General features: G+C 53.8%; 1 protein-coding gene across 5 annotated transcripts in view; it reads right to left on the bottom strand.

The window, feature by feature from the left end:
• TVP23A (trans-golgi network vesicle protein 23 homolog A) overlaps positions 1 to 6,544 on the bottom strand; it is a 33,399-nt gene extending 26,855 nt beyond the window's left edge. For 4 of the 5 annotated variants that reach the window (XM_039244330.1, XM_039244326.1, XM_039244327.1 and 1 more), the window contains exon 1: positions 6,087 to 6,311. In XM_039244330.1, the coding sequence (XP_039100261.1) occupies positions 6,087 to 6,208 (122 nt within the window). In that variant the 5' untranslated portion in view covers positions 6,209 to 6,311. Of the gene's footprint in view, positions 1 to 6,086; positions 6,312 to 6,429 lie in introns of those variants that run through there. The other variant, XM_039244328.1, reaches the window with a different exon arrangement.
• Positions 6,545 to 17,019: the final 10,475 nt, after the last annotated feature.

Below are 17,019 nucleotides of genomic sequence, written 5' to 3' on the forward strand. Positions count from 1 at the left end.
AGGCTGCCTGCCAAGCTGAGCCCTTAACCTGGGCTGGAGACTTGTGGACTCAAGATCCAAACCTGGGTCTGTGTGATCTCACGTCCAGGCTCTGTCTACTCCCCGAGGCGGCCGAAAGCCCAGAGTCCTTGCTCAGAGAGGGTCTGCAACACAGCATGGCTAAAACACGGGGTCTGCCATAGGCTCAGCGATTTCCCTCCTAGGTTTACGCCCCAGAGAACTGAAAAACAAATGTCCACAGAAGAACTTGTGCACAGATGTTCATAGCAGCCCTTCTCATAAGAACCAAGGGCAGAAATAATGCAAATGTCCATCAACTTAGGAGTGGATAAACCAAATGTGCTCTAGCCAAACAATGAAGTATTATTCAGCCATAAAAAGGAACGAAGAAATGTCCAAACACAGACAAACCTGGAAAACATGACGTGTAGTGAAAGAAGAGAGGCAAGGACCACATGCTGTGTGATTCCATTTCTAGGAGACGTCCAGGGCAGGCAAATTCGTAGGGACAGAGTGTAGATGGATAGTTGCTGGGGCCTGGGGGAGGGGAGATGTAGGGAAAGCAAGTGCTAAATGGGTACAGGGTTTCTGTCTGGGGAGATGAAAAAATTCCAAAACTAGACAGTGGAGATCGCTGCACTACCTTGTGAATATACTAAAAACCACACCAAGCTGTATCTTTAAAAGGGTGGTTTATGGGCTCAGTTGGTTAAGCGTCCGGCTCTTGATTTTGGCTCCAGTCACAATCTCACAATTCATGAGTTTGAGTCTAACATCGGGCTCTGCGCGGACAGTGTGGAGACTACTTGGAATTCTGTCTCCCTCTCTCTCTGCCCTTCCCCCACTTGCTCTCTCTCTCCCTCTCAAAATAAATTAAAAAACATAAACTTTAAAAGGGTGGTCTACGATACATGAATTATATTTCAATTTAAAACACAAAACAACATGGCACTAAAAGCAACAACAACATAAGTAAAAATAGGCAAATAGAACTACGTCAAACTAAACAACTTTTGTGCATCAAAGGACACAATCAGCAGGGCCAAAAGACAACCTATGGGATGGGAGAGGATATCTGCAAATCGTATATCTCATAAGGGATTAATATGCACAATATATAAAGAAGTTCTACAACTTAACAGCAAAAACTCCACCCGATTAAAAAATAAGGAAAGAAGGGCACCTGGGTGGCTCAGTCAGTTAAGCATCTGACTTCTCAGGTCATGATCTCATGGCTCATGAGTCTGAGCCCCACGTCGGGTTCTGTGCTGGCAGCTCGGAGCCTGGAGCCTGCTTCGGATTCTGTGTCTCCCTCTCTCTCTGCCCCTCCCCTACCCAAGCTCTGTCTCTCTCCATCTCTTAAAAATGAATAACGTTAAAAAAATTTTTTTTAAGTGAGCAAAGAACTTGGATGGACATTTCATGAAAGAAGACATACAAATGGCCCAGATGTGCATGAGAAGATGCTCACCGCTAACAATCATCAGGGAAATGTCAATCAGCACCCCATGAGGTACCCCACATCCATCAGAATGGCTCCTATGGAAAAAAAAAAAAAAACCCAGCAAGTAACATGTGCTGGTGAGGATGTGGAGAAATCAGAGCCCTGCATATCACTGGCCGAATTCTCAAATGGTACAAAGTGTTATGGAAAATGGTACAGAAATCCCTCGAAAACTTACACACAGAATACCATAGGACACAGCAGTTCCACTGTGGGGCCTGCGCTGAAAGCAGGGGCTGAAGATATATTTGCACGTCCATGGTCCTTGAGGCACTATTCACGAGAGCTAAGCCCCTGAAGCAGCCGGTGCCCACCAGCAGATGAACGGAAGGACACGGTGTATCAGTGCTTGGCCTTTAAAAACGAAGGAAATTCCAACACCTGCTAAAATATGGATGTACCCCAAGGACGTTTATGTTAAATGACATGAGCCAGGCACAGATTCTATACGATCCCACTTACATGGAGTATCTGAAGTTGTCACATTCACAGGGACAGAAGGAAGAAAGCTGGGTGCCAGGGACTGGGGCGGGGGAAACGGGGAGGTGTTTAAAATCTGAGTTTCAGATTTGCAAGACGAGAAAGTTCTGGAGATCTCCTTCACAACAACACAACTATATTTAATGGTACTGAATTGTATGCTTAAAAGTTGTTTAACTGGTAACTTTCAGGTTGTGGGGTTTCTCACCAATGAAAATAAAAAAGGAGAGAAAGAGACAGGGATGGGGGAAGGGAAGGGAAGGGAAGGGAAGGGAAGGGGAGGAAGGAAGGAAGGAAGGAAGGAAGGAAGGAAGGAAGGAAGGAAGGAAGGAAGGAAGGAAAGAAGAAAGAAAACATAGAAAAGAAAGAAGGAAAGGCAGGAGGAAAGACGGAAAGAGAAAAAGAGAAAAGAGAAGAGAAAGAAAGGAAGGAAGGAAAAACGAAAGGAAAGCGCATGCACACGCACACACATTCTCGGAGAACTGGGCTAACGGTTCCTCTACCTGCCCAGGTGTGCCATGGGGTCACAACCTCCCCTGATACTGCCAGGTCCCCTCCCCCAAGACCCCCTACCACAACACTGCACCTCGATGACCTAGAACTGGGGACAGGAAGGGGAGGAACAGGTCTGGTCTCCACCCCAGGGCTCAGCACCTGATACCCAGCAGATGTTGGATAATTACTTGCTCGACAAACTAAAAAATGCACATGGGGAGTTCAGGCTGGTCCGATTATCTCCATTTTACAGATGGGTTAATGGAGGCTCAGCAAGAAGAGGTGACGTTTCCAAAACCACAAAGACAGCAAGCGGTAAGAGAAGTGGCCCCGATACCCCAGACTCCCTTCCGTCACATCACCTTCCTTCAAAGTCAAGGTGGAGTCCATTTTAACAGGAATTCCCAAATGATTCTCACTGTACACTAGTGACTCTTAATTTTTTTCCTAAGCAACACATGCAAAACTTAGATACTAGTTTTCAGAGGGCTCCTGACCTCCTGAAGCCCATCCGTCAACCACATTTAGAGCCCCCTTTCCACCCTGCTATCCAGGAGCTCAGTTATCCTCAGGATTTGAGAGACTTCTCTATATTCTTGATTATCAGAGTCAAGGAGAGATGCTATTTTAAATGCGCATTCCCAGGCCCAGACCCTGTTGACCTGGTTAAGTGGGTGCAGAGCTGGGCCCAGAAGCCAGCATGGCACACCAGAGGATTCTGGGACGGGCGGCTCTGAGACACACATGGGTCCGTGAGCTGCCACCCCCGGGGGGCCTCTGAATAATGCCCAGGCTCCCAGCCTCTCTCCCCAGCTGCCCACCAAACCCGGCTAGTAGACATTCCAGTACAATCCAGGAACTGGGCAATCCCAATCAGGGACTTCCTGAGCCCAACCTCTGTGACCCCAAAAGTGCTCCTTTGCCGGGATCACGAGGCTAGAGACCTGGGCACCGCCCTTTACCGTCCCTGTCCCCAGCCTACATCTTGCCCATCACCAAGGCTGGCTGATCCTACTGCCTATGTGTCTCTGGGCACCCCCACTTCCCTCCACCTCCCCGCCCGCACCTGCCTCTACTGTCCCTCCTCCGTCCTGCGACTCTGATCCTATTACTGTCCAACATGGTAGCTATGCGTGGGCACTGAAACTTAAATTAAAATGAGGGCCGCCTGACTGGCTCAGTTGGTGGAGCGTGCAACTCTTGGTCTCGGGGTTGTGAGTTCGAGCCCCACGTTGGGTGTAGAGATGACCTTAAATAATAAAATCTTTAGGGGCCCCTGGGTGGCTCAGTCGGTTGAGCGTCGACTCTCGATTTCGATTCAGGTCACAATCTCACGGTTTGTGAGTTCCAGCCCCGTGTTACGCTCTGCACTGATGGTGCGGATCCTGCTTGGGATTCTCTCTCCCTCCCTCTCTCTGCCCATGCTCACACTCTCTCTCAAAATAAATAAACTTTAACATAAAATAATATAATACAATGCAATACAATAAAATATTTAAAAAATAAAGTAAAATAAAAAAATAAAGATTAAATATCCAAAGTTCTGCCCAAGTTTCACAGTAGCCACACACCAACTGCTTGAGAGCCACATGTTGGCCGGTGGCTACCATACTGGACGGCACACATCTAGCACATTCCCATCCTCACAGAAAGTTCTAGTGGACAGCAGAGCTCTACCACTTCCCTTATGAGCCCTTCGGGGTCTGGCCCCGGCCTCTGCTCACACCACTCTCGGTGACTTTGCTCCCAAGTCGCTGTGAACCACTGTCAACTCCTTAAACTCATGCTCTCACCTCCAAACCACTGTGGGTCATACCCTTCCCGCTTGGTTACCTCCTACCTGCCCTTCGGGTCTCAGCTGTCATCGCTCCCCCGACCAGGGTAACTGCTCCAGCTCTTGCCCATCACAGCATTGAAAACACGGTGTCACAGCAGCCATGGGCACACCTACACCCATCCCCCCCTCACCAGCAATTTTTAGCTGGGGGCGAGTTTGCTCCTGGGGGGACACCTGGCAGTGTCTGGATTCATCGTCGGTGAGATGATCCTGGCATCCGGTGAGGAGAGGCTGGGAGCACTGGTGGCATCGTACAATGCACAGGGCAACCCCCACGGCAAACAATCATCTGGCCCAAGATGTCGGCCGTGCTGGGGTTGACCATCCCTGCTCTGGACTGGACACCTCCACAAAGGAAGGGGGTGCGCCCTGTATGCCATGCACCACGGACGAGAACGGATGTTCTATAAGATCTTCCCCCAGGACTCCAGTTTCCTTACAGCGTCTTTCCTTAAAGACAAGCAGTCGTTGGTCATTAGGGCAGGCTGGAGAATGCCCCTCCCAAAACACCCCGGTCCTAATCCCTAGAATCCGTGGATGTCACTTTACGGGGCAAAAGGGACTCTGCGTATGTGATTAAGTGAAGGATCTTGAGATGGGGACCTTAGCCTGGGTCATCGGATGGGCCCCAAATGCATTCACAAGCCACCCTAGCAGAGGAAGACAGAGGGACGCTGGGCAGAGAAAAGGCAACGTGAAAAAGGAGCGGAGAGAGCGAGTCAAAGATGCTACAGTGCTGGCCTCGCGCCCAGTGGAAGCTGGGAAAGGTAAGGGCCAGACCTTCCCCCACAGCCTCCGGTGGGGTGTGGTCCTGCCGAGGCCTTTTTTTGGCCCAGTGAAACTCGTTTTGGACTTCTGGCTTCCAGAAGCGTGAGAGAATGCATTTCTGCTGTTTTTAAGCCAGCAAGTTTAGGGTTTACAGTAGCCTAGTGCGGTCATATTCCAGTCCGGGGTTTACTGGGTTTGGATCCGAGAACTGAAAAGGAAGGGCATGTAGGTGCCAGGCCCCCACCCCGCTGACCCTGAGGGCTGGAAAGAGAGATGGGGAGTAAGGGCGGCTGAGGCATGGGGGTTGCTACATGCGGCAGCTGCCTGGGCCATCAGCAACCGTGTCCATGCGTCATTCCTCACACCCTAATCCTGCCAGCGTCTGGGATACGGAAGATCTCTGGTAGGCAAGTGACTCGACCCAGGGTGCTACGTCAGTCAGCCTGGCGCTGAGGCAGGGATGAGAACAAAAAGCTAAGCCTCTGTCCAGCTCTCCAGCCTCCCGCCAGCCCCTCTCCCTTCCCCACCACCCCCAGACACAGGGCCTTTCTTGGACCTCCCAACACAGCCTCAGGGTCTTTGCACCTGCTGTTCTTCTGCTTGGAACACTTTCTACAGGGTCTCGCATGGCTGGCTTCTCAGCATTCAGGTCACAGTTCAAAGGCCACCTCCTCAGAGAGGCCCTCCCTGACTGCGCTAGGGCTAGCGGCCTTCACGTTACCTTCCTTCATCACCTGTTGAGTTTCTTCTCAAATCTTCTCACACTCTGTCATTACCTCATGACCATCTTTGTTTGCCTATTCACTGTTAGTCCCCCAGCACCCCACACTGCAGGCCCCGGGAGGGCAGGGGCCTTGTCTGATCTGCACAGGGTATGTTCCTAGTTCCATGCCTGTCACACACCAGGTGCTCAACACCTTCTGAATGAATGAATGAATGATGAATGAATGAATAAGTGAATTTGCGGCTCTGGGTGATGTCACAGCCACGTCGGTGACATACCTAATCTTGGCTTTCCGAAAGGCCAGCTCCTCTTCGTTGCCGAAGTCCAGGGACACATCCTCAGTATCGTCCACCAGGGCCTGGGGGACACCAAACAGAGGTGGCAGGCAGGCAGTGCACATCCCCAGGCCACCCCTCTGCCGGCAGGGCCCCTCCCCCGCGGCTGCAACCCCAGGTCTTCATCCTCCTCCAGGAGGACCACTTGGGGTCGGGCCCAGGCCCAGGCCCAGGCGCAGGCTCAGGCGCAGGCCCAAGGCGTGCGCATCCCTCTTCCTCGCTTCCCCGGGCGCTTGCGCAGGCTCCTCCCGTCATCTCCCCCACCCTCCTGTCCCCGCATCCCTACCTGCTTCATCCTCCCCAGAGCCCACCTGGAGCCCACGGCCCAGGCTCTCCGCCTCTCGCTGCCTTGGGCGGGGTGGGGAGGGCAGTGGAGCCAGCGCCCCGCGGTGCTGCGCCGGTGCAGGTGGAGGCGGGGCGCGCGGCGCCCAGAGCGCAGTCGCGGGCTGGGGAGGTGGGCTCGGCAGCCCGGGCGGGGGTGGGGCTTGCGAGGGTCCGGGTCCCGGGCTCAGTGGGGACCACGCCTGGGAGAGAAGGCGCTGTCGCCTAAGGTGAAGGGATGGAAGATCGGGCAGCCGCCCGGAGGGGACGAGTTTCGGGCTCAGAGGCGCATTTGGGGACCGTGGACAGTGACCCTGGGAGGAACGGAGCGGCGGGCCAGTGAATGAGGTGGACGTCCCAGAATTGTCGACTGGGCTAGCGAACGAGTGAATCATAAATGAATGTCAGTGTTGGACAGCCTCGTTCAGCGTTTGGAGGTGGCCAGTGATTCCCAAAAATCTCTCATCCCAAGAATTCTGCCCCGCCCCCAGCCCTTATGAAAAGCAGATTCCCAGGCCCAGCCCCGGAGATTGGGCAGGCCTGGAGTGCAGGCCTTGAAATCTGCCGTTGAACGGGCGAATCTGCTGCAGCTAAGATCACTGCTGAGCACAGTGAGATCTTCAGGCATCCCGGGGCCAGACACACTCAGCACAAAGGAGTATTATTAGCAGTGATAGTAGTGATTCCGGATGTTAAGGCCTCACCAAGTGTCTCCCAGGAAGGAAGACTTGTCACCTGAAGGTCTTTCCTAGCCCAGGACCACGTCCCTCCCCTCCCTTCTGCTCTCCCTCTCTCCTGGCCTCCCTCCCCCTCCCCCAGCTGAGAGTCTAGATGCCAAGTCCTGTCTTTGCCCCGCTGCCACAGGCAGTAGGGGCCGTCCCCATCCCTGGTGACCTGGAAAACGGCCACTGGCCCACAAGCTCCTGACACAACTCATTCGCTGCTCCCCGCTCTACCCCAAAAGGGCGAGTGGCCCTCCGTGTGCCCGAGGTGGGGGAAGAGTAGGAAACACAGCTGCCTGAGCTCTGATCCCTGTCTGGGTGGGCACCCCCTCCCTTCTCCAAACTGGCCCCACAACAGGCCTGCTGAGTCTGTGTGGAAGGAAGGTGCTTTCTCCTTGGGGACAGAATGCCATCTTGAGGAGTCAGCGAGTCTGGGCCGGCCTGAGATGTGAATCTGTAACAAGCTCCCACGTGATGCTCGTGACGCTCATGCCGCAGGCCTCTGGACTTTGAACTATAAGGATCTAAACCACCAAAGCCTGGGCTTCTAGAAAGGCGGGTGTCTCTTCCAGGAACAGAAGAGAGTCACACTGAGAGGCTGGGGGACACTGCGCTTCCCCGACTCCACTAGTCCCCAGCTGCCTGGGGAGGGGCGCGCAGGGGAGGGCAGGTGGAGGTGAGAAGCCGTTGCAAAACATTTAGGGGCTTTTCCTCCAACCCTGAAAATCACCAGCTGTTGCTATCTGTTAAGTTGGGGCTCAGAGTCCCCAAGGGGGTGAGGAGGTGGGAAAACCCCCTTGGAAATCCCATTTGGGGACAAACTGTCGTTCTTGGGTGCCTGGTTGTGGGGTGCCTTGAGAAATAGCCATGCCCCTGACACGTGGAATTCTCCCCACACATACGAGTTCATGCTGCTCTGCCCCTCCCTGACCTGTCCACATCGGAGCCCGGGCTGGGGATGCAGATCCCAGGGCCAGACCCGGGGCCTCAGCCTTTGGTCCCCAGGAGAATGTGCTCTCCCAGGTGGCCCTGTGCAGAGTCAGTCAGTAGACTTTGGGGGGTAGGCAAGGAACCCGTGGGCTCTGCAGGGAATTCATCATTGGCCTTGAAATCGGCTGCAGTGGATTTACCTGGGGCTCCTGGGTGAAAGCAGATTCCAGAGCCCCACTCCAGGCCTGGGAATCTGCCTTTAATATGGGCTCTGGAGAATCCCCAAGAGCAGAGACTTTGGGGAAATACTGACCTTCTCCCTTCACGATGGTACCACTAAATATGGTCACCGGGACCCTGACGCTAGTCACCTTTGCTGGCCTGGGCTCAGGAGGGGTGCGGGGAGCAGAGTTTCAAAGAGCAGACTCATCTCTGATCCCTGACCCTGGGGCGAGAACAACCTCAAGGAAAGAGGCTCCAGGCTCAGGCAGCCACCGGCCTCTGAATGGTCCCTGGAGGCCCACATCTGGAGTTAGACCGGCTGGGAACAGGGCTCCACCCTTCCTGTCTGGATGGCCTTGGGCGGGGGACTTCACCTCTCTGGCCTTAGTCTCCACACCTGTAACATGGGGCCACACCTTCCCTCTCCCCCTTCATCAGGGAAGATGGACGACCTGGAGAAAGCACATGTAAAATGCCCTCCTCACGGCTGGGGCTCAGGAAACAGCGGCTCTGGTGACGGTGACTTGTGGTCATCAGCAGAGCAGCCTGGAGTCTGAGCCCCCCTCCCCCCCCACGCCCCACGCCGGGCATCACAGAGGAAGGAGTCTCGTATCAGAACCACTCCTTCCACTACGACACGTCTGTCTTAATGGAACCGCACATCCAGCTTGTTGGCCATTTCCCAAACACCTGCTGTGCGCCCGGGCAGATGGCAGCTGGGACAGAGGGTGGAGCATGGCCGTCTCCCCTACAGGGGCCCCCAGGAGTCCTGGCTCAGAAAGCACCCACTTGCTGTGAACGGACAGGACTTAACGTTGGAGCCTAGAGCGCAACCAGGGAGGTGGCCGCGGGTGGAGTCGGCCTGGAAGACAGACAGCTGGCACAGAGGGGCGGCGGGGGTCACATCCGGGGCTGGAAGAGGCCCCCGCACCTCGGGCAGGGCGAGTGGTGCAGCCTGTCATCCCTAGGCCTGCGCCGCCATGGACGGTGTTCCCTGAGGTCCCTCCTGGCAGCGGCCCCGTCACTCTGCTCAGCAGGGCTGGGGGTCTCCCAAGTAACACTAAGCGAGCCTGTGGGGCGCCTGGGTGGCTCAGGTGGTTGGGTCCTGACTCTTGATCTCAGCTCGGGCCTTGCTCTTAGGGTTTCAGGTTCAAGCCCCGTGTTGGGATCCACGCTATGTGTGAAACCTACTTAAAAAAATATATAATAAGGGAGCTCAGTGAAATGGAACTTGGGGGAAACAACAAATCACTTTTTAAAAACACTTTTTTAATGTTTATTTATTTTTGAGAGAGAAGGAGAGTTCAAGTGGTGGAGGAGCAGAGAGAGAGGGGGACACAGAATGTGAAGCAGCTCAGGCTCTGAGCTGTCAGCACAGAGCCCGACGCGGGGCTTGAACCCATGAACCGTGAGATCATGACCTGAGCTGAAGTTGGACGCTTCACTGACTGAGCCACCCAGGCGCCCCAACAACAAATCACTTTTTAGTGTAAGTATGTCCCGTGCAATATTTGGGACATACTTATACTAAAAACGATCAATTGCTTACCTCAAATTCAGATCTACCTGGGGTCCAGCTCCCTCCTGCCCTGGCATCTGGGCAGCTGCCCCTCTGCCTACCCCCCCCGATGCTCCGCCCACTTCGCAGGGCTCCTCCCACCCCACCCCACCTGACCTCAGCCCTTCATGCTGGCAGCCAGGGCAGTGTGCCCAGGAAGGCAGAGCACAGGGCAGAGGGGGGAAGGTGGGTCCCTCCCGTGGGCTGCCCCGCGGGGCGGGGGTGGGCCTGTCCACCTTGTTGGGGGCAGGCGGTGCCCAGGGTGAACCCCGGATTTCTCCCAGACAGAGCTCCGCTGTGCCCGGGCCTCTGTGAGATGGGGAGCGAATCGCTTCTCTGCACACTCCCGTGGCCCTTCACTCCCTCACTCTCTCACCCATTTACTCTGTGCTGAGTCTAGGCTCAGGGATTCCAGTAAGAGAGAATAAGAATTACCAAACCTGGCAAAAAAAGAAAAAAAGAAAAAAAAAGCAGGAGAGGGAGGAGGAGGAGGAGGAGGAGGAGGAGGAGGAGGAGGAGGAGAAGAAGAAGAAGAAGAAGAAGAAGAAGAAGAAGAAGAAGAAGAAGAAGAAGAAGAAGAAGAAGAAGAATTATTATTATTATTATTACGGAAGATGTCAAAAGTCTGTCAAGAACTCAACAGAAGAGAACAAAGGCAGAGACAGTGGGGATTGGGGGGGGCAGGGAGAGCCACTCGGAGCCTCTACATTTTCAGCTCAGGAATATCAGTGTGTGTGTGAGGGAGTGCTGATGCCGAGGAAAGAGCAGGTGCAAAGGCCCTGAGCAGAGAAAGACCCAGCTGTGTTCCGGTACTGGGCAGAAACTGGCCAGCTGGCGGAGGGTATCCTGACCCGTAAGGCCTTGTGGGCCAGGATGGGAGTTTGCTGGCCACCTGATGGGAGGGGACAGGTCCAAGCCACCTGGCTGAGGACAGAAGCCCCACTTTCCTGCCCTGAGCTCCACGCAGGGCCAAGCATGGCCCCAACCACAGTAGGAGGGCTCTGCGAAATCCGCGCTCAGTGGAAAGAGGTCTGGTTTCTCGGGGACCTGCTGGGGTCTGACAGCCACCCCCATTCACTCTGCAGACAGTTTACAGATACGGCCTAGCCCTTCCTGTTCACCTGGCTCCCAGCCCCATCCGTGCGGGGATATGTCGTCTGTCATCTGGCCAGCAGCCCCCGGGGGTGGGGGAGTGCGGTGCTCTGCTCCATTGCCAGGAAGGCTGAGAATCTGGGGTCTTCCTCCCCAGGGGTGCGACAGAACCCAGAGCACAGAAGGATGCAAAGGGCAGAGGGCCTGGGCCCTTCCACGAACATGGTACAAGAAAAGAGTTGGGGAGAAGAAACTTCTGGTTTAAAGAAATTTGTCTATGTGTTAATCACACACGACATGTGCACCTCATTAGGATGCGATTCAAACACCTACGAGAAATAAAGATACTTACGGGCCAGTCAGGGAATGGGCCCTAGAAGGGGTGCTGGATAACGATTTATTTTTTTTTTAAGGCATAATGACGATGTGGTGGTTTTTAAAAGCTGAGATATAATTTGCATACCGTAAAATGTCACGCTTTTCAAGTATAACACGTGCTGGTTTTTAGTAGATTCACAAAGTGAATCTCCACCATCACCACCATCTCGCTCCAGAACATTCTCATGACACCAAAAGGAAATTCCATACTAAATAATAGTCACCCCCCAGCCCCTGGCAACCAATCATCTGCTTTCTGTCTCATTTTGCTTCTGGTTTGTTTCCCTGAGCATCACGTCCACAGGGTTCATCCATCTCGCAGCAGGTGTCAGGGGTTTGCCCCTTTTTGTGGCTGTACGATTCCTGTATGGATAGAGGGCGTTTTGTTTATCCCTTGGTCCATCGATGTACATCTGGCTACCTTCTGGTGATGAGGCACGTCCCCACCCATGGCCGTGGCTGCATGTACCCTCAGTTCTCCTGGGCACTAACCCATGAGTGGACGCAGCTGTGTTTATCAAGAGTCCATTTTTATAGCTACATGACAACAATATTAACGTGCAATGATAAGACGTTGGGGCTCCTTTCAAAATCATAAGGAAGGAGGAAGTAGGGTGTGTGTCAATGCACAATTAACATAAGCTGTATGCGGGGCGCCTGCATGGCTGGGTCGGTTGAGTGTCCAACTCTTTTTTTTCAACTTTTTTTTTTAAATGTTTTTATTTATTTCTAGGAGAGAGAGAGAGAGAGACAGCGTGAGCAGGGGAGGGTCAGAGAGAGAGGGAGTCACAGACTCTGAAACAGGCTCCAGGCTCTGAGCTGGCAGTCAGCACAGAGCCCGACGCGGGGCTCGAACCCACGAACCGCGAGATCATGACCTAAGCGAAAGTCGGACGCTCAACCGACTAAGCCACCCAGGCGCCCCTCAACTCTTTTTTTTTTTTAATGTTTATTTATTTTTTTGAGAGAACAGAGCGACAGAGTGCTAGTGGGGGAGGGACAGAGAGAGACGGAGACACAGAATCTGAAGCCGACTCCAGGCTCTGAGCTGGCTGTCAGCACAGAGCCTGACATGGGGCTCAAACCCATGAACTGTGAGATCGTGACCTGAGCTGAAGTGGGACGCTCAACCAACTGAGCCACCCAGGCGCCCCGAGTATCCAACTCCTGACTTTGGCCCAGGGCATGATCTCATAGTTCCTGAGATGGAGCCCTGTGTCAGGCTCTGTGCTGACAGCGAGGAGCCTGCTTGGGATTCTCTCTCGCCTTTCTCTCCCTCTTTCTCTGCCCTTTCTCCTCTCTCTCTCTTTCTCTCTCTCAAAATAAATAAACATTAAAAAAAAAAGTTAGGCAGTGTGAGTTGAGAATTTTGAACCAGGGCATGTGGGGGTTTATTATGTTGTTTACTTTATATTTGTCTAAATTTGGGCATAAAAATCTTTTTTTAATGTTGAGGCTCAGTTTATAGCAACTTTTTTGTCCTCCCTTCAAATACCCACCAGTTACCTATAGCAACAGAAATGTCATGAGAGCCATGTGTGTCATTTTAAATCTGGTGCCACATCTGAAAGGTAACGGGGGGGGGGCGCCTGGGTGACTCAGTCCGTTAAGTATCCGACTTCAGCTCAGATCACCATCTTGCAGTTAGTGGGTTCGAGCCCCACATTGGGCTCTGTGCTGACAGCTCAGAGCCTGGAGCTGCTTCAGACTCTGGGTCTCCCTCTCTCTCCGCCCCTCCCCTACCTGCACTCTCCCCAAAATAAATATTTAAAAAAATTTTTTTAAAAGTAGAAACAAACAGGGAAAATTGATTTTAATTGTCCTTTTCTTGAATCCATTATACCCAAAACATGATCATCTTTTTTTTTTAAGTTTATTTATTTATTTTGAGAGAAAGAGAGTGCACTCCAGCTGAGGAAGGAGAGAGAAAGAGAGAGAGAGAGAGAATCCCAAAAAAGGCACTAACAGTGCAGAGCCTGACATGGGGCTCGATCTCATGAACTGAGAGATCATGACCTGAGTCGAAATCAAGAGTGAGATTCTTAACTGACTGAGCCACCTAGCATCCCCAAAACATGACCATCTTAACCTGTAATCTATTAAATTATGAAACAGACATTTTACTTGCTCTTTTTCCCGGTGGCCTTTCCACCCCAGCGTGTAGTTGACGCTGCCAGGACGTCTGTGTTCGGCCTTGCCCTCCTTCTCAGAGGCCCTGGGGTGGCTCGTGGTGCCCAGACTGGATAAGACAGCTTTGTTCGGGGCTTTCAGAGCACCTCTCCAAAAGCTCTTGTGACTGACTCCCTTTTTAAGTGGTTGCTCTGGTCTGTCTACAACTAGAATGTTGGCCGGGCGAGGCAGGCACCCCTTGTGTCCCTCTGGGCGCTGCGCCCATGTGCCTAGACCTGCGGGTCACCTACAGCAGGTGGGTGAGAGAGTGAGGGAGTGAAGGGCCACGGGAGTGTGCAGGGAAGCGATTCGCTCCCCATCTCACAGAGGCCGGGAGCTCTGTCTGGGAGAAATCCGGGGTTCACCCTGGGCACCGCCTGCCCCCAACAAGGTGGACAGGCCCACCCCCGCCCCGCGGGGCAGCCCACGGGAGGGACCCACCTTCCCCCCTCTGCCCTGTGCTCTGCCTTCCTGGGCACACTGCCCTGGCTGCCAGCCTGAAGGGCTGAGGTCAGGTGGGGTGGGGTGGGAGGAGCCCTGCGAAGTGGGCGGAGCATCCGGGGGAGGGGGGAGGGGGGAGGGGGGGTAGGCAGAGGGGCAGCTGCCCAGATGCCAGGGCAGGAGGGAGCTGGACCCCAGGTAGATCTGAATTTGAGATAAGCAATTGATCGTTTTTAGTATAAGTATGTCCCAAATATTGCACGGGACATACTTACACTAAAAAGTGATTTGTTTCCCTCAGGTTCCATTTCACTGAGCTCCCTGAGTTTACGTGTGACACCCTCATGAGGGCCGCGGGATCTGAGAGTAAGGAGCTGCCCTCTGTCCAGTGCCTGCTGCAGCCGCCACTTCTCCCCTCCACAAAGTCCCTCCATGCCGAGGCCACCTCCTCTGAAGTCCTACGAAGCTTCCGTCTGTGCCAGAAGTTTCTTCCTGCTCCAGTATGCCCTTGTTTGGTCGGGGAGGCCTTCGCTGAGGCCAGCTGGGCACTCCCCTGAGAGGGGAAATTCCAGACCAGGGGACAAAAGGGACAGCCAAGTTTGATGTGACTCCTTGGCCTCCCAAGCAATGTGCCATCCAGCTAGGCCAGGGAGGAATCAGAAAACAGAGGAAGTCTCTTGTCACTCAGGGGCTGGGACCGGGGACAGAGAAGGCAGGTCCACAGCAAGGGTGGGCCCGTTCATTGAGACGCTGGGAGGGGCGCCTGGGTGGCTCAGTCGGTTAAGCGTCTGTTTTCAGCTCAGGTCATGATCTTACAGTTTGTGGGTTCAAGCCCCGTGTCGGGCTCTGTGCTGACAGCTCGGAGCCTGGAACCTGCCTCGGATTCTCTGTCTCCCCTTCTCTCTGCCCCTCCCCTACTCATGCTCTGTCTCTCTCTGTTTCTCAGTAATAAATAAATGTTAAAATTTTTTTAAAAAAGATTTTGTTTTAAAGACGCTAGGTGGGTGGGCAGTAGCTATTACCCATCTCGCAGCTCTGGCCTCCCCCTGGAGCAGAAGATGGTTGGGTTGCCCCCACTAGAGAAAACGACCTCCACCATCCTAGCCCCTCCCAGGCCCTGTTTGGAGGGGGCCTGCAGACCTTCCCCACTTGCCTTCTGTCATCCATCATGCTCTGGTAACGCTGGCTGGACCGCGGGGTTTTCAGAACCCCCTGATTCTTTTCCTACCTCAGGACCTTTGCACCTGCTGCTTTCCCTGCCAGGTCTTTTTAGGACTGAGAATATGAGGTCTCTCTCAGAGAGGCCTTCCCTAACTCCCGGTTCATGACTCACCTAATTGTTCAATTCCTCTCCAGGGTCTGGGACCTAGACAGTCTTGTCCTCTTTCTGGCATTCTCCATGACTTCTAGCTGTTTTGTTTTTGTATTAAACAATCTTTATCCTCCCCACCCCACCCCTGCTATTAGGGTATTATCTCTGTAAGAGCAGGTGCTCCTTCTGTCCGCCTAGCAGAAGGCCAGGCACACCGCAGACACCGGACAAGTGTCTGGTTTATTTATTTTTTATTTATTTATTTTTTATTTATTTCTAGAGAGAGAGAGAGCGTGAGCAGGGGAGGGTCAGAGAGAGAGGGAGGCACAGACTGAAACAGGCTCCAGGCTCTGAGCTGGCAGTCAGCACGGAGCCCGACGCGGGGCTCGANTGAGCTGGCAGTCAGCACGGAGCCCGACGCGGGGCTCGAACCCACGAACCACGAGATCATGACCCAAGCGAAAGTCGGACGCTTAACCGACTAAGCCACCCAGGCGCCCCAACACTTATTTATTTTTGAGAGACAGAGAGACAGAGCATGTGCAGGGGAGGGGCGGAGAGAGAAAGGGAGACACAGAATCTGAAGCAGGTTCCAGTCTCTGAGCTGTCAGCACAGATCCTGACGCGGGGCTTGAACCCACGAACCGGGAGATCATGACCTGAGCCGAAGTCGGATGCTTAACAGACTGAGCAACCCAGGCACTCCTGGATCTAGGTTTTTCTTACACACACACACACACACACACACACACACACACACACACAGACGTGCGTGCACCAGACACATACGGGGGTGGGGTGGGCAGCACAGCCCAGTGGCCTGGGTCCCAGCTGGGAAGCACAGGGACCCCCAGTGGCCCTGCCCCGTGGAGGAGGAGCCCAGACAATCTCATTGTGGGTCTTGGCAGCTCTGTGAGCCAACAGGCAGGGAGCCGCTACTTACGGGAAATCCTCTGCTGAGGAGAAAGGGTGGCGTGCTGTTTGGCCCCAGGACACTGGCCCGGGTCCAGGCGGGTCAGGAAGCCCGAGCCGCCGAGTCAACCCACGCTCAGTTCCTCCAGGAGCAGCAGCTGCTGGCTGAGAGGGAGCTCCCTAAGAAAAAGCCGAGGGGCACCCGTCCATCCCCTCCTCCCCCTCTGTAAAAACAAAACAAACAAAAACAGTTTGGCAAGTATTTTAATGCTTCCCAAGAGGCAGCCAACTGAGTTGACTAAGGGCACCGTCTTGGCAGTCAGCTTGCCCAGAGGTAAAGTTCATTGCTACTGCTTATCAGCTGGGAGATATTTAACAAGTCCCTTAGCCTCTAGACCTCCGTCCTCCTCCGTATGAATGAAATAGGTGTCATCACGGCACCCACTTCTGAGCACTGTTGGGGTGAAGTGAAAGACTTGCCCTTTTGCCGCACGGCCAGAGCATTGCTGGCTCACATCATTTGAGAAATAAGCCACGTCCCTCTGCCTTCATGACCACCTCAGGAAGTAAGCAAGGTGCATGAGATGGTACCCATTTTGCGCATATGGAGACTGAGGCTCGGGAAGGTTTTTGAGGCAGGGGTGCACAGCTAACCAGCAGTAGAACCTCATGTGTCCTGCGCCCTGCTTGCGGCCCTTCTCGTCTCCCATAGCAAGGTCCCCACCAGCTCTCGACCCGAGGTCACCAAGCAGGGCCAGATCTCATCTCCAGATGCGTTTGAGCTGGACCCAAGTAGGTTAAAAAGACAAACAAAGGGGC

The sequence above is a fragment of the Hyaena hyaena genome, unplaced genomic scaffold, assembly GCF_003009895.1.
Source record: "Hyaena hyaena isolate Hyena2069 unplaced genomic scaffold, ASM300989v1 scaffold_238, whole genome shotgun sequence".
Classification (NCBI taxonomy): domain Eukaryota; kingdom Metazoa; phylum Chordata; class Mammalia; order Carnivora; family Hyaenidae; genus Hyaena; species Hyaena hyaena.